Here is an 18,367-nt window from a genome sequence, read left to right as displayed (position 1 = left end):
AACCACTCACTCTTTCCACTGATCCCACGATGAGGACTGGTGTGCATTCCCTCGACTTCTCCTTCCTGAAGCCCACAATCAATTGCTTGGTCTTACCGACGTAGAGTGCAAGGTTGTTATTGTTGTTAAACCACTCAACCAGTTGACCAATTGTCACACCTGGTCGCCATCTGGGATTCTGCCAACAGTTGTGTCATTGGCAAATTTCACCAACCTGTGCCATTCTCAAAATGCCACTCTGGTGTCAGCAAATGTACAGCTCAGAGGAAACGTGACAGCATACACAAAAAAAGGGCCAACTTGTTTTTAACAAAATCTTCAAATGACAGAAGCTACAAGCTAAGTCACTCGCCAACAATTGTGCTATTTTTTCCCCACAGCTAGAGACAGACGAGATGTGTAATTACCTGGATCCCTGTAATTAAGTCTTGACTTGTGGCTGACTGAGTTCTCTGAACCCATCTGTCTAACCAACACAGTGCCACCCAACACAATGAGCTTTTCAGAGCCAGCGGCTGAACGTCTGACATTGGAAATGAAGTCATTCCTGGCAGGAGTCTGGCTCCCAGCTCCCTGATATCCACTCAGTGGTCTGAATATATAAGCAAGGATGTAATGCTGAGGCTTTATAAGGCAGTGGTGAGGCCTCACTTGGAGTATTGCGGGCAGCTTTGGGCTCCATATCTAAGAAATGATGTGCTGACATTGGAGAGGGTTCACAGGACCATCACAAGAAAGAAAGGGTTATCCTATGAGAAGCGTTTGATGGATTTGGGCCTGTACTCACTGGAACTTAGAAGAATGATGGGGGATCTTATTGAAACCTATCATAAGTTGAAAGGCTTTCATAGAGTGGATGTGGAGGGGATGTTTCCTCTCGTAGGACTTTGAGTGTGGAATAATTGTTGGTGCTAGATAGGATGGTTTGAGTATCTCAGAAACTGATCTCCTGGGATTTTCAAGCACAACTGTCTCTATGGTTTAGAGAGAACGGTGGCAAGAAAAAAAGGCTTGTTAATGGGAGAGGTCAGAGGAGAATGGCCAGACCATTTCAAACTGACAAGAAGGTGACACTGATCACTGTGTAGCGTTACACTGTTGTGCCACACCTATTCTCATCATCAGAGCAGATATGACAAAGGCAGAGGAACTGGGAGAAGGGAAAGATGAATCAGAGGATCTCACATACCATCCTAAACTATCAGTAGACTACTGACGCAGTGCATGCCACCTACACTACGCACTGCAGATACTCACTTAGATAACACCGTCTGCACCTCTCTACCAGCCCAGAGAAATAGGCAGATAGAAATACCAGACCCTGCAAGTCTCCCCACCGAGCTGTAGACAATACCAACTAGGACGTTCATCAGCCCTTCATTCAAATCCTACAAATCCCTCTCCAACAGCATGGTGTAAGTACTTTCACCAGAAGAAACACAGTGGTTAAAGGTGATGGCTCACCCTAATCTTCTCAGTTAGGTACAGACATTTTGGGCCTTGGGAGCAATACCTAGACCCTGAGCTGGCATCAGTGAGCCACAGTGGGAACCGTCATCCAGAGAATGAGAGAGAGCTTGTAGGGAAAGAGAAAGGCAGGGTTTTATTCACACTTGATTGCACAATAACCAGAAAGCAGAACCTCGGCACAAGGAAGCAACCTCTCACCTGTGGACAAGAAGCGGTGAGCAGCGAGCAGCAGCTGAGGGGAGACCTTAATTTGCACCTCATTAACATCTGGCTTGAAGGCCGAGTAGTCCCTTTTCTTGCCATAATGAACAGCTTTCTTTTTACTTCGATTGTCAGCTGAAAAAGACACAGAAATTATTTTAAACATACCTGCTCCTAATTATTCCACATCCTACATCTATCCTCCTCCACCTATCATTGGTCCACCAATCCCTTCTTACGGTCTCAGCCCTAAACTTCAACTGTTTACTATTTTCCACTGATGCTGCCTGACCTGCTGAGTTCCTCCAGCATTTTGTGCGTGTTGGTTTGGATTTCCAGCATCTGCAGATTTCTCGTGTTAGTGAAATACCTACCAGCCCTGTCTCTTTCTTTTTTCTTTTTAAATCTTTTTATTAATTTTTCAAAATTATAAACTCAATAACACAGTTGGTACAAAGAGATTGGAAAAATGTGCATCAGCATATATAAAATGAATTTTAAGTAACATAGAAATAAAAAACTTCCAAACTCAAAATGAGATTAAACATTACCAAAGAAATAAAAAGAAAAAAAATATAAACCAAAAAAAACCCAAAAGAAAAAAAGAAAAAAAAAACAAAAAAAAAGGCAAAACAGGGCTAGACCAACAACTTGTATCAGACAAGATCCATAATGTCGCTAACTCCGCTCCTCTCATTATATAATTTTAGAAAAAAGATTCGGAAAGGTCAGATTACATCATATGAAAATGTTGCATAAAAGGTTTCCAGGTATCTTCAAATGTAACCGAAGGGTCAAAAATATCACTTCTAATTTTTTCTAAATTTAAACTTAATATGGTTGTAGAAAACCATTGGAATGTAGTTGGAGGATTAATTTCCTTCCAGTTCAACAAAATAGATCTTCTCGCCATTAAAGTAACAAAAGCTATCATTCGAGAGGCTGAAGAAGATAAAGATCCATGTTCTACCATTGGCAATCCAAAGATTGCCGTAATAGGATGGGGTTTTAGCCCTGTCTCACAACTCATCACTCCATCTATCACCGACTGGCGGTCTCATCACGCCACCTCACTCCACCAATCACCCATGATTGTCTCTCACCTCCTCACTCCACCAATCACCCACTGGCTCTGTCTCTCGCCTCCTCACTCCACCAATCACCCACCGTCTCTCGCCTCCTCACTCCACCAATCACCCACTGGCTCTGTCTCTCACCTCCGCACTCCACCAATCACCCACTGGCTCTGTCTCTCACCTCCTCACTCCACCAATCACCCACTGGCAGTCTCATCACGCATCCTCACTCCACCAATCACCCACTGGCTGTCTCTCACCTCCTCACTCCACCAATCACCCACCGTCTCTCGCCTCCTCACTCCACCAATCACCCACTGGCTCTGTCTCTCACCTCCGCACTCCACCAATCACCCACTGGCTCTGTCTCTCACCTCCTCACTCCACCAATCACCCACTGGCAGTCTCATCACGCATCCTCACTCCACCAATCACCCACTGGCTGTCTCTCACCTCCTCACTCCACCAATCACCTACCAGCACTGTCTCCCCACCAGTCCTGATGCAGGGTTTCAATCCAGAACGTTGACAGTCCTTTCCCTACCTACAGATGCTGCTCAGCCTATTGTTCCTCCAGAAAATTGTCTGCTGATCCAGACTCCAGTGTCTGCAGTCTCTCACAACTCTATTCCACACAAAGACCATAAGACATAGGAGCAGAATCAGACCACTCATCTCCATCATAGCTATTTATTATCCCTCTCAATCCTATTCTCCTTCCTTCTCCCTGTAACTTTGACACCCTGATAAATCATGAATTCACCGAACGCTATTTTAAATATACCCAATGACTTAGCCTCCACAGCCATCTGTAAAGGTTTAATTTAATGTCAGAGAAATGTATACAATACACATCTTGAAATGCCTTTCCTTCGCAAAACATCCACGAAAACAGAAGAATGAATGACGGTTAAACATAAGAAACCCAAAGTCCACCCCCCCCCAGTTTCCCCCTCCCGCTCGTAAGCGACAGCAAGGCAACTGTAACCCCCTCCCCACCCAAAAAAAAGTGCACTGGCTACCGAGCACAAGTGTGAGCTAGGCGATAGCAAAGACATAGACTTTGCAGTTACCCCAAAGATCATCGCATTTCATCCGGCACCTCACCTGGAAGGACTGTTTAAGGCCCTGAATGGAAGTGAGGAAGGAGGTGTACGAGCAGGTGTAGCACTTTTTCAGCTTGCAGGGATAGGTGCTAGGAGGGAGATCAGTGGAGAGGGAACGACTGGACAAGGAAGTCATGTGGGGAGCAATCCCTGTGGAAAGCAGAAAGTGTGTGTGTGGGGGGAGAGGGAAAGATGTGCTTGGTGGTGGGATCCCATTGGAGGTGGCAGAAGTTTCGGGAATTATCTGCTGGATGCAGAGGCTGGTAGGGTGGTAGGTGCAGGACAAGAGGAATGTCAGAGCTATCTACCTTCCTCCTGTTGATACTCTCTCAGGTGTCAAAGTAACTCACTGTACAAATCTGATTCGTCAAGAATCTCCGATTTGATGATTTCTTCAATGACGTCCTCCAGCGTGACAAGTCCCAGCACCTCGTAGAAGGGATCTCCTTCACCTTCACTATTCACCTTCTGTACAATCGCCAGGTGTGATTTACCTGAGAGTGTCAGAAATAACCACATTTTGGCGTCAAAAGAACACATCAAAATGAATAAAGAATGTACTAACAAACTACATTAAACTAACAACCATCAAGTTAAATTTGTTTATTAAGAAATATAGCACAGTAACACGGCCTTCCAGCCCAACGAGCTCCATCACCCTATTACACCCATGTAACTAATTAACCTACTAATTTCTACAGATACACTGTGGAGAGCATTCCTTTTTTGTTACTAATTTTTTATTGCAACACCAACAAATTACATTCAATACAACCAATTGCCAATTACATTTTGACTGTTTAACCCAGCCACCCCACAACCTTCATCATCCCCCTCCAACCCCTCTCTTCCCCCCCCATCTCTCTCCCCTCCACCAGTCAACTGAATAGTAGTGCATACACAGACAAAGCATTCCTATTTTAACAAAAGATCTTTTAAGTTAGATATCAAATTTGTCCACATTAAGATTGTGTTTGGTCGTGCATCATTTACTCTTGCTGATGAAAGTTCCAGGTAAGGAATGTCCAAAAAGCTCTGAAGCCAGTGAGTATTTGAAATATCATGGGGAGGTTTCCAACGTTGGACTACAATCTTCTCAGCTGCAGTCAGGCCTGCCAGCCAGACTTTGCGTGTTTTTTTCCATAAGGGAAAGGTGGGAGTCATCATTTAGAAGATGTACAGCGGGGTCCATTGGTAATTGTACCCCTGTTAGTTCTGTAAGAGTACTGATAACCCTTCCCCACAAACCAAAAACCCCTGGATATTCCCATACAACATGTACAAAAGAGCCCACTGTTCTGTGGGGGCAAAATGAGCAATAAGGGTCAGGAACCAGTCCCATTTGATGTCTAATTCTCGGTGTTAAATATGCTCTATGACAAAATTTCAAGTGTACATACCGATGATTTGGGTTTCTCGAAGCACCGGCAGCATTATCCCAAATCACATCCCAGTCCAAGTCTTGTCCCAATTCAGATATGTCCCTATCCCAGGCTTTCATTCCTGATGTGGGTATATAATTCTGGGAGTTTAATTTATCATAGATATATGACACTATCTGTCCTAGAGCACTCTGTATGTGGAGAGCATTCGAATGGTTGTATCACTACCTAGTATAGAGGGGCCACTGCAGAAGGTGATGGGGCAGAGATATATCTCTACCAAAGGAGGTGTAAGGCGCTCCTTCCCTCTGCTAGCCTGCAGATCACCCTCGGGCAAGGTGTAGCACCTGCTTAGCCCCCCCCCCCGATCAGGGTCGCGTGAAGCCAAGGGGGCAGGTAGCGGATGGTCATATGAGCAGCTGGTGTACATCACAAGTCCTGGTTATGCGACCGCTGACGCCAGGCAGACAATCTCTGAAGAGTATTGATAATGGTTGGGGTCACCTGTCTTGTAAAGACACTGCCCAGAAGAAGGTAATGGCAAACCACTTCTGTAGAATTTGTCAAGGACAACCATGGTCATGAAAAGATCATGATCGCCTATGTCATACGACACAGCACATAATGATGACGACAATGGCACAGGACTGGAAAAAGCTGCAGAGGTTTGTAATCTCAGCCAGCTCCAACATGGCCACTAGCCTCCGCAGCTTCGAGGACATCAACACAGTACGCCACGACGCTCGGCAAAACAACACGAACACAAGTGCCAAAGCAACAACAGCAAAACAAGCTGCGTTCTTTACTCCCATGCACGCCCACAGACGACGTTCCGGGCTGAAACCCTTCAGCAGGACTGGAGAAAGAAAAAGGATGAAGAGTAGATTTAAAAGGTGGGGGGGGGGGGGAGAGAAGAGAGAGAGAGCCACCAGGTGATAGGTGAAACCTAGAGGAGGAAGGGATGAAGTAAACAGCTCAAATGTTGATTGGTGAAAGAGACAGAAGGCCATGGAAGAATGAAGGGGGGGGGGGAAGCAGAGAGGAGCACCAGAGGGAGGCAATGAGCAGGCAAGGAGATAAGGTGAAAAAGGGAAAAAGGGATGGGAAATGGAGAAGACTGTGGGGATTTAAATTTATGGATCCCCGCACATGATGGGTAGAGGTGGGATTGGTCTGTTTGAAATTCCTTGAGCGTACTGATAGAATGCTAGTCTGCACTGTCCCCATAAAGGGATAGGATTGCCGTCTCACTGATAAAACTATCCATTCCCTTTCATCCTCCTGCATCTTCTCTGCAGCCCCAAAATATTTTAAATTGTTACCATTGAAACTCTCCTCCAGATTGTGGCCAATGGGAATACAGGCTTCTTAGCAGCGTAGAGGAACAGAGGGATCTTGGGGACTATATCCACAGATCCCTCAACATTGCTACGCAAATCAACAGCGTGGTTAAGGTGGTGTGTGGTGCATTGGCCTTCAATAAAAAGTTCAAAGTACATATATGTCACTATATAAACCCCTGAGGTTCATTTTCTTGTGGGCATACTCAATAAATTTATAGAATAATAACTATAACAGAATCAATGAAAGACCGCCCAACTTGGGCATTCAACTAGAATGCAGAAGACAAAAATAGTGGATGGATAGACGGATAAGCAGGCAATAAGTATTCAGAACGCGAAATGAAGAGTCCTGGAAAGTGAATCTATTGGTTGTGAGAACATTTCAATGATGGGGCAAGTGAAGTTGAGTGAAATTATCCCCTTTGGTTCAAAGGTCTGATGGTTGAAGGCTAATGACTGTTCCTGAACTTGGTGTGAGTCCTGTGACCCCTGTACCTTCTTCCCGATGGCAGCAGTGAGAAGAGAGTACCGTAAATTCCAGTGTATAAGCCGGGAATTTGGCCCTAAAATTAGGGGGTCGGCTTATACAGAGGGTGCCAACTTTGGAAAAACAAATACACGGAAGACAGGTCGTATTTATTGGCTGTTTTTGAGTCAAATACAAAAGAAAATACGAACGCTTATGAAATCTACACAAAAGGAAAAAAATCTACAAAACACATTCTGTTTCTCAATTTACGTACACACTGTTGTCGTCAAACATTCAGAGATTGAAACTCTCACACTCTTCATTATCTGATTCTCCAAAAATCGTGTCCCATTCTTCGGCAGTCACCATATCATCGTAAGGATTGTTAATTTCTGCTTCGACATTGTCATTTGCAGCTTTACTGGCTGCCAAATCTCCATCATCTTCTTCCCAAAGCAAGTGATCTTCAGTACCATCCAAAGCATTGCTGATGCTGCACTTCTTGAAGGCCTTCACAAAGCACTCAGCGTTCATTTCCTCCCACGACTGCGCTACCCACTCGCAAACTGTAGTTAGAGATGCGGCCGTCATATTTCCCACTGGAGTGAATGACTGATTTCCAGGCATCATCCATTCGTTCCACTGTCAACGCATGAATTCTTTGAATGGTTTGTTTAAAATCACATCTAGTGACTGGAGCACGGACGTCAAACCACCGGGGATGACTGCAATGTCCGTATTTTTAGCTTTCAATGCTGCTTTTGTCTCACCTGACAAGTGCGCTTTGAACATGTCCCAGACAAGTAGCGACTTTTCCTGAAACCTTCGGGACGTCGGCGCCACACCTCTTTAAACCCACTTCAAGCAACCCGTTTCGTCCATCCAGCCGCGTTCTTGATCGTAAACAACAACACCCCGCGTGAATTATTCTTTCTTTGGGAATGTTTTCCTCTCAAAAATAACCATCAGTGGTAGTTTGGTCCCATCAGCCATACACGTTAACATGACAGTAAAATGTTGCTTCTCATGTCCAGTTGTTTTGACAAGGACTGTTTTCTCCCCCTTCTGATTGACAGTGCGGTTGCCAGCAAAATCAAAGAACATTGGTGTCTCGTCCGTGTTACCAATCAGTGAGAGTGGGTAAGAATGTGCCTTTCGATGCTTGATTACAAATGATTGGAAGGCCGTAATATTATTCTCAAGGTCGCTCGGCAACTTCTGAGCAATCTTTGTTTTTTGTCTCAACACCAGATCATGTCTATTCACAAATCGAGTGCACCAACTTCGTGTAGCGTTGAAATTTTCGCTGACCTCACGGTGTTTTTTGACCCATTTCAATGCTTGAACTCAAATCATTTCTCTGGTAACAATGTACCTAGACGATCACCGGTGATTCACCCACTCTAAAACCTTTTCTTCCAGTTCTGGCCACTGGCATGTTTTCCCGCGGTTTGCACATTTCGTCTTTGGCATTTCCCTCAGCGTGTCCTCTGCCTTTCTCCACTCTCTCACTTGTTTCTCGTTTACACTAAACTTCTTAGCAGCTGCATAATTATTCATTCCTTTAGCAAAATCAACCACCTTCAGCATCATATTGCATTCGTTTTAATCTTTTGTACATGGTGGTCGCAAACTCAATACTGAGTACATGTACTGATCCCACCATCCCGTGTTATGTTTTAACGAGATTACTATGGGCGCTAAATGGCTTCACAGGGGTTACATTTTACAGGGATTCTTTACCATTGGGAACCTAATCCAAAACTTCCCTTCCTGATCCAAAACCTCTACAAAAGGGGTTGGCTTATACAAAAGTAACATGAAAAAGTCACTTTTTTAACCTTGAAAAGGGGGGTGGGGGGTCGGCTTATACACCTGAACTTACGGTATGTCCTGGGTGGTGGGGTCCGTTATGATGGATGCTGGGGAATTAGTTGGGGGATTGAGTTCAAGAACCATGAGGTAATGTTGCAGCTCCACAAAACTCTTACAGCAGCTGAATATTGTATTCAATTCTGGTTGCCTCGTTACAGAAAGGATGTGGAAGCTTTGGAGAGGGTGCAGAAGAGACTTACCAGAATGCTGCCCAGATTACAGAGCATGTTTTATGTGGATAAGTTGAGCGAGCTACAGCTTCTCTCTTTGGAGAGGAGGATGAGAGGTGACAACACCATTGTAGGGGTGTAGATGATGAGAGGCATAGATCACATTGGTAGCCAGGGACATTCTGATTTCAGGGTGGAAATGGCTAATACATGGGGGCATAATTTTAATGTAATTGGAGCAAAGTATGGGGGGGGGTGTCAAGGGTGTTTTTTTAAGAAACACAGAATGGTAGGTGCACAGAAGTAGATACATTAGAGACATTTAGAAACTCTCGGAAAGATATGTGGGTGACAGTAAAATGAAGGGCTTTGTAGGAGGGAAGGATTAGATCGATCTTCGAGTAGGTTAAAGGTCAGCACAATGTTGCGGGCCAAAAGACCTGTATCATCCTGTAATGTTCTATATTTTTATATCATTCCCACTCTCCCTCGGCCTATCATCCCCCTCTCACCTTGATCCACCTATCATCTGCCAGCTCCCACTGTTACTTGCATTGTCTGTACCTCAGATATCGATGCGGAGTACAGGAAGGAGATAGAGTTACCACCAGGCTCAAGGACTGCTTCTATCACATTGTTATCAGATCTCTTGCACGATAAGATGGACTCTTGGCCTCAGTTTACCTCGTTATGACCTTGCACTTTATCGTTTACCTCCACTGCATTTTCTCTGCAGCTTTTACACTTTATGGTTGTTGTTTTACCTTGAACTTCCTCACTGTACTGTGGAATGATTTGATCTGTACGAACAGTATGCAAGAGAAGCTTTTCACTGTATCTTGGCATATCATTATCATTGGAATTTAGAAGATTAAGGGGGGATCTGATTGAAATGTATAAGATCCTAAAGGGATTGGACAGGCTAGATGCAGGAAGATTGTTCCCGATGTTGGGGAAGTCCAGAACGGGGGGTCACAGTTTGAGGATAGAGGGGAAGCCTTTTAGGACCGAGATTAGGAAAAACTTCTTCACACAGAGAGTGGTGAATCTGTGGAATTCTCTGCCACAGCAAACTGTTGAGGCCGGTTCATTGGCTATGTTTAAGAGGGAGTTAGATATGGCCCTTCTGGCTACAGGGGTCAGGGGGTATGGAGGGAAGGCTGGGGCGGGGTTCTGAGTTGGATGATCAGCCATGATCATAATAAATGGTGGTGCAGGCTCGAAGGGCCGAATGGCCTACTCCTGCAGCTATTTTCTATGTTTCTATGTGTCGTACCATATGACGTAGGTAATCATGGTCTCATGAACGTGATTGTTTTCGCCAATTCTTTTTTTTTACAAAAGCCGTTTTCCATTGCCTCATCTGGGCAGTGTCTTTACAAGACAGGTGACCCCAGCCATAATCAATACTCTTCAGGGATTGTCTGCCTGGTGTCAGTGGTCACATAACCAGGACTTGTGATCTGCACCGGCTGCTCGTACGACCATCCACCACCTGTTCCCATGGCTTCACATGACCCTGTTCGGGGGCTAAGCAGGTGCTACACCTTGCCCGAGGGTGACCTGCAGGCTACCGGAGGGAAGGAGCACCTCACACCTCCTTTGGTAGAGATGCAAATCCACCCTGCCACCCAAATTTTGGTATATGTGACAACAATAAAGCAATATCAACTCTTGCCACCCCTTACCCTATATTTTTTTAAAAAAGATATACTGGTTATCGCCGTCCCCCCCCTTTATTTTCTCAACCCCAGATGTTGATGGTCTGCTTCCCTCCACAGAGGCTGCCTGACCCGCTGTGTTCTTCCAGCGTTGTGTTGCTCCAGATTCCTGCGTCTGCTCTCTCTCATGTTACCATTGAATCTGCTTCCTCCGCCCTTTCACACTGTGCAGTCCAGACCACACAACAGCGTGCCAAGTAAAAATATCTCAATGACCCTCTGCTCCTTATGCAATTATCTTAAATTGGTCCCCTGTTTATTGAATCCCTCACCGGGTGGTAGGGGGGGAGAAGTTACTCATTATTACCATAACTATTTACATTAAGTCTCCTTTTAACTACCTCTGGCTCCAAAGAAAACAATTCCTCTGTCTCTGGCTTCTGATCTCCCACCAAATGGTGAAAATAGCCAAAATTACCCCTTATCCCTGGTTTCATATTCTGCACTGACAGCAGGTTTTTTTTTAAATATAAAGAGTTTCCAAACCCAAGATGATTTCACTCACACATAACTTCTTTTTTAAAAACTCAATTACAAGTTGTTGCCTCACCCACATCAAAAAGGCCAACTTCTTGCGAGGGTTTTATGCGTCTGCAGGGCATGAGGCTGCAATTAATTGGAGAAATTGATGACCTCACAGACCACGAGAGGGGAACAGAATTGGATCACTAACCACAAAATACAAGTGTGACTTGTGTTGTTACTCCAAGCCAGCTCGATAATAGGAGCTCAGCACTAAATTTAAACCATAAATAACAGTGCTTGCACGCAAGAAATACCGGCCACCTCTCTGTCGTAATAGACAGCACAAAAACAGAGCCCTCTCTAGCTGGCTTTCTCCCTCGATGGTTCTGTTCGTGCCTGAAGCGGAGTACCTCACACACTCACCAAACTGGGTAACAGACTCGGCACCCCACAGAACCGGGGACGGGGGGGGGAACGGGCTCGGCACCCCACAGAACCGGGGATGGGGGGGGGGGGAGACCGGGCTCGGCACCCCACAGAACCGGGGACGGGGGGGGGGAGAACGGGCTCGGCACCCCACAGAACCGGGGATGGGGGGGGGAGAGAACGGGCTCGGCACCCCACAGAACCGGGGACGGGGGGGGAGGAGAACGGGCTCGGCACCCCACAGAACCGGGGACGGGGGGGGGGAGAACGGGCTCGGCACCCCACAGAACCGGGGACAGGGGGGGGAGAACGGGCTCGGCACCCCACAGAACCGGGGACGGGGGGGTGGGGGAGAACGGGCTCGGCACCCCACAGAACCGGGGACGGGGGGGGGAGAACGGGCTCGGCACCCCACAGAACCGGGGACGGGGGGGGGGAGAACGGGCTCGGCACCCCACAGAACCGGGGACGGGGGGGGAGGAGAACGGGCTCGGCACCCCACAGAACCGGGGACGGGGACGGGGGGGGGAGAACGGGCTCGGCACCCCACAGAACCGGGGACGGGGGACGGGCTCAGTATCTCACTACTTTTCTCATTTAACTCACTCACTCATATTTTTTTTCCTATTATGTCTTGCGTGGTATTACTACTGCAAAGACAACACATTTCACAACATATACCAGTGAAATTAAACCTGATTCTGGTTTATTATCACAGACGTATATTGTGAAATCTATTGCTTTGTTGCAACACAACATTGCATCACAAAACAAAACTATAAATCACAAGAAACATACACTCAGTGGCCATTCTATTTGGTACACCTGCTCACGTGCTCATTATTGCAAATATCTCATCAGCCAATCATGTGACAGCAACTCAATGCTTCAAGGTATGTAGACATGTTCGAGGTTCACTTGTTCAGACCAAATGTCAGAATGGGGAAGAACCCTGATTGAAGTGACTTTGACTGTGGAATGATTGCTGGTGCCAGACACAGTGGCTTGAGTACCTCAGAAACTGCTGATACACAAGTCTCTAGAGTTTAGAGAGATTTTTTTTTAAAATAGTTTTATTGAGATAGAGTGTAGAACAGGCCCTTCCAACCCTTTGATCCCTGCCACCCTGCAATCCAACAATTTAACCCTAGCCTAATCACAGGGCAATTTACAATGACTGATTAACCTACTAACCAGCATGTCTTTGGAATGTGGGAGGAAACCAGAGCACCCGGAGGAAACCCACACAGTCATGGGGAGAACGTACAAACTCCTCACAGACAGAAGGAAATGAACCCAGTCACTGCTACTGTAAAGTGTTGTGCTAACCACTGTGCTGCTATGCCAGCCTATGGGTCAATGGGTGAGGAAAAACAAAAAAACATCCGGTTAGCAACAGTTACAGGAGGTACCTAATAAGGTGGTCATTGAAAATACACAAAAAAATTAAATGTAGTAAGTAATTCAAAAAAAAGAGCAAAAATAGTGAGGTAGCGTTCATGGTCCATTCAGAAATCCAATGGCAGAGCGGAAGAAGCTCTTCGTAAAACCTTGAGTGTTTGTCTTCAGGCTCCTGTACCTCCTTTCCGATGATAGTAATAAGAACAGTGCACGTTCTGAGTCAAAGGTTGCTTCGTTAATGATGGATGCCACCTTTCTGAAGCATCACCTTTCAAAGATGCCCATGATGGAGCCGGAAACAACAGGAATTCTGCAGATGCTGGAAATTCAAGTAACACACATCAAAGTTGCTGGTGAACGCAGCAGGCCAGGCAGCATCTCTAGGAAGAGGTATAGTCGACGTTTCAGGCCGAGACCAGTCCTGACGAAGGGTCTCAGCCTAAAACGTTGACTGTACCTCTTCCTAGAGATGCTGCCTGGCCTGCTGCGTTCACCAGCAACTTTGCTGTGTGTTGCATGATGGAGCCAGCTAAGTTTACAACCCGCTTCAGCTTTTTCCAGTCCTGTGCAGTGGCCCCTCCGTACCAGAGAGTGATACAACAATTTAGAAAGCTCTCCACAGTAGACCCATAGAAATTTTCTGGTTTTTGGTGGCATACCAAACCACCTCAAACGCCTAATGCAATATAGCCATCTAGTAATTGCATCAACGTGCTGGGCCCAGGATGGGCCTCAGAAGTTAACAACCAGGAACTTGAAACTGCTCCCTCCTCGATGATGACTGGTATGTGTTCCCTCAACTTCCCTTCCTGAAGTCCAGAATCAATTCCTGGTCTTACTTGTGTTGAGTGCAAGACTACCGAGTACAACACCACTCACCCAGCCGAGCCATCTCATCACCATCCGCCAACAACAGTTGTGTCATCGGTAAAATTTATAGATGGCATTTGCGCTGTGTCTAGCCACACAGTTATGGGTGTAGACTCTACGGTAGAGCAGCAGGTTAAACATGCATTCTTGGTGTGCTGGTGTTGATCATCAGTGAGGAGGAGATGTTTCCATTTCGGATTTCAACTGGGATCAGACAAAAGCTTTGTGCATCGTGCTTAACAACAACCAATAGGTACGCTGCCAAATTTAGGCTGTACACTGGAGAGGGCAAGTTGGATAACACAACTTGCTTCACAGGAATGATTTCAGATTCGAACAAAGGATGCACATTTCACAACATTTGGTACAAACAGACCATCAGATATGGAGCAGAATTAGGCCATTCGGCCCATTGAGTGTGCCCCCCTATCCAATCATTACATCTACACTCACTCCTGCTCCCGTACTTGTATTTTCCACAGTGAAGAATGATGCAAAATATTAATTCAGTTTGTCAGCCTCATCCACTCCACTCGATGAAGGGTCTTGGCCCAAACTGTATTTTCATTGTGACATGACCTGCCGGGTTCCTCCAGCATTTTGTGTGGGGTGGGATATTCTTTATGAAAGATAGTGATCCAAACTGCATACAGAACTCCACGCATGGCCTCACCAGTACCCAGCACAACAGCAACATTTCCAAACGCCAGCCTTCATCCCCACTTGCTCAACCTTCCCTCTGAACACCTGGATCCCTCAAAACACAGAGCAGTACAGAACACAACGTCTGCCCTGCCCATATGTAATCCACATCCCTCCATATTGACACGTCTAATACCTCCTCCACCATCATCCCTGGCAGCCCTCTCCAGACACTCACCACCGAGTAAAAAAAAACTTACCCTGCACATCACCTTCAAACTTCCCCCCATCTCACTTTAAATGCACATCCTCTAGTACTTGATATAACTTGAGGAGAAAGATAGCTACATTTAGATAATATTTTCCTCCAAAAGGACCACAACCCTGACGAAGGGTCTCGGCCCGAAACGTCGACTGTACCTCTTCCTAGAGATGCTGCCTGGCCTGCTGCGTTCACCAGCAACTTTGACGTGTGTTGCCTGTCATAGGGTTTGAGGGCCTGTGTGCCTCAGTGACCAGGAGAGCTACGTTGCTGGAGTCAGGGCTTCATCCTTTGGCTCTTGGTAGGGTCACCCATGCCAAACAGGTCAAACGGTAGAGGCTAGACGAAGAGTGGCCCAACAGGTTCAGGTTATGGAAACAGCAACGAAGAATCCTTCTACATCTGAATGCGATGGCATTCCTGAGTCTCTGTCCGGGACTTGCATGACTGACAGTAGTGAAAACCAAGCTACTGACACCACTAGAGACGGAGGACCAACACTGCTGCCCTAAACGCCAGCGGCGTAACAGGCGGTAGTAGTAATAAGATAATATTCTGGCTTTAGGTTCCTCGCTGTATGGGAACGTTACAGATTGTTGTTATGTTATGTTGAAGTTGTCCAAGATGTTGGTGAGGCCAAATCTGAAGTGTTGTGTGCAGTTCTGGTCACCTACCGACAGGAAAGGTATGAATAATATTGAAAGAGTATAGATAAAATTTCCAACGATGGAGCCTGAACTTGAGGACCCGAGTTATAGATTGAACAGGTTAGGACTTTATTTCCTAGAGCATAGAAGAACAAGGGGAGATTTGATAGAGGTTAACAAAATTGTGAGGGGTACAGGTAAGGCAGTCTTTCCCACCAAAATTGTGAGAGACTAGAATTCGAGATCACAGGTTAAGGGTGAATGGTGAAATGTTTAAGGGGAACCTGAAAGGGAACTTCTTCACTCAGAGTGATGTGAATGTAGAACCAGCTACCAGCAGAAGTGGTGGATACGGGTTTGATAAGATAAGCTTTATTTGTCACATGTACTTTGAAACATACAAGTGTCAATGCGTAGGAACTCAGCAGGTCAGGCAGCATCAATGGAAAGGAATAAACAGTCGATGTTTTAGGCCGAGACCCTTCTTCAGTCTCAGCCCGAAATGTCAACAGTTTATTCCATTCCATTGATGCTGCCCGACCTGCTGAGCTTCCACACCATTTTTTGTGTATTCCCTGAGATTTCCGGCATCTGCAGAATCCCTCATGTCTAAGAAAGGATGTGTTGGCATTGGAGAGGGTAGAATTCAGCCATTCAACCCATTGAGTCCATTCCATCATGACTGATTTATTTTCCCTCTCAACCCCATTCTCCTGCCTTCTCCCCGTAACCTGTGTCACCCTGGCTAATCAAGAACCTGTCAACTTCCCCTGTAAGTATACCCAATGACTTGGCCTCCACATCCATCCGTGGCAATGAACTCCACAGATTCACCACCCTCCGAAAGAACTTCCCCCTCATCTCTGTTCTAGAGGGGCGTCCTTCTATTCATATTCATGTATTATCTGTACATGGCAACATTGTGGGATGTGCTGTACGTGTTAACAACCAGCACACTAGAGGATGTGCTGGAGACAGCCCACAAGTGCTGCCTCACATTCTGGCAGCACCACAACAAACAGAAGCCCCATTCCTCCCTCCCACCCCACACAGACTTTTTCCAACCCCAGGGCCCCAGTGAATTCATGGGCAACAGGCCTACAACACCCAGTGGACTTGCAGACCCAGGGCTTCAAAGTTCCATCAACCTTTGGGCATCAGAATTGACCCCGGTACTTGCCGATGAAGGGACTTCAAAACTCTGGGCCTCAGTCATCAGACTTGTGCGCCTAAGAGGGGTCACAAGTTCTCGTGTCTCCTGCTCAAGTGGGTAACTCTTCCCGGGACCCAGTGACCTGGGGGTCTAGCTGGGCCAGAAGGCCACCATATTCTGCGGACTATGTGGGTTCAGAGATGACAACTGTGGAACCTACAGAACCTGCCACAGATGGGCGGTGGGGGGGGGCGGTGGTTGATAGCACAAGGGTGAGCAATTTCCCACATTGCAAAAAACTTTACAAATTCTCCATCTGCTCAGGAAGATCCTAGAGTCAGGAAAAAAGCCGTAGAAAAGCCTAATCACCTCATGAACATTCATGTCCACGGCCCGGGCAGCAGTTTGCACTCACAGGTCACTGCTCTTGAAGCACTGATATTGTGGATAATTGGCCTTGTTTCTCCACAGGCTACAAATACATGTGGGAAGGGAAAAAAGTATAAATATGTACTTAATAACCTTTTAAAGGTCGTGCGATATGCTTGCTTCTGTCCTTCAACCAGCTCCCATTCCCAGTAACAACCCTCTCACCAGTTAACCACATTGTTGTGCTTCTGCATGGGCACAGAAGTTTATTTTTAGTATTTGAGTAGTTTGTCTCCTTTTCAAAATATTGGTTGTTTGTCAGTCTTTGAGTGTAGTTTTTCCATTGATGTAATGTTCTACAGTACTGTGCAAAAGTCTATTTAGCTAGGGTGCTTAAAACCTTCGCACAGTACTGTATATCACGTCTTTCCAGTTAACAAATAACACTTACTATTATTGAGCTAATACAAAGCTAAATACTCTCATTTCCGTATCTTTTTTTTTGGCGTGTGCCTGCGTGCATACGAGTCTTGTGTGCGCGTCTGTGTGTGCATGCGTGCGTTGCACCTGTGATGATGTCTTTTTCATGGCTTTTACAAGGCGCGGAGTGAGACAGAGAGAGACTGTGTGACACGCCAATCCTCACACAGACACTTTCGCAGTATTTTTCACTTCATTTTACGAGGTCGAGTTGCGATCTCGACACTGAACCCAGCACGGATGGAAAGCGTACTCGGGAGCGGACCCGACTAGTTTCAAACCTGGGAACCTCCACTCCCAGGTCCGGCATCGATGTCGTTGCACCACCAGCCAGCCCTCATTTCTGTATCTCAATCACCTTCCTACTTTAAACAATATACAGTACTATGCAAAAGTCTTAGGCACCCTAGCTGTACATATGTGCCTAAGGATTTTACACATAGCCAACTGGTGGTGTAGTGGCATCTGCATGGACTTCAAGGCGAGTGGTCCTGGGTTCGAATCCGGCCGGCTCCTTGCAGGCTTTCCGTTCATGCTGGGTTGAGCATCGAGCCAACAACTCGGCCTCATAAAATAACAGACAAATGCTGAAGAAACAGCAAGGTTGCCACCCGACGCGCCACAAGGCCTGGAGAGAAACAACAGGATTTTTATGCAGTGCTACATGCTGGAATTGAATAACTGATTGAATAGCATACAGTATGGTGCAAAAATCTTAGGTAGGTAGGTAGGTAGGTAGGTAGGTAGGTAGGTAGGTAGGTAGGTAGGTGTGTGTGTATATATATATATATATACATATATACACACACACACACACATACATACATACACACACACAC

General features: G+C 46.1%; 1 protein-coding gene across 1 annotated transcript in view; it reads right to left on the bottom strand.

Annotated features, from left to right (window-relative positions):
• Positions 1-18,367, bottom strand: part of LOC134351109 (metal transporter CNNM4-like) — a 64,895-nt gene that overhangs the window by 28,157 nt on the left and 18,371 nt on the right. The window contains exons 2-3 of the mRNA XM_063057197.1: positions 4,204-4,347; positions 1,669-1,806 (exon numbers count right to left, since the gene is read on the bottom strand). Of these exons, the coding sequence (XP_062913267.1) occupies positions 1,669-1,806; positions 4,204-4,347 (282 nt within the window). The remainder of the gene's footprint in view (positions 1-1,668; positions 1,807-4,203; positions 4,348-18,367) is intronic.

The sequence above is a fragment of the Mobula hypostoma genome, chromosome 8, assembly GCF_963921235.1.
Source record: "Mobula hypostoma chromosome 8, sMobHyp1.1, whole genome shotgun sequence".
Lineage (NCBI taxonomy): Eukaryota > Metazoa > Chordata > Chondrichthyes > Myliobatiformes > Myliobatidae > Mobula > Mobula hypostoma.
The sequence above is the reverse complement of the archived record's forward strand: the minus strand, read 5'-3'. Positions and strand labels throughout refer to the sequence as shown.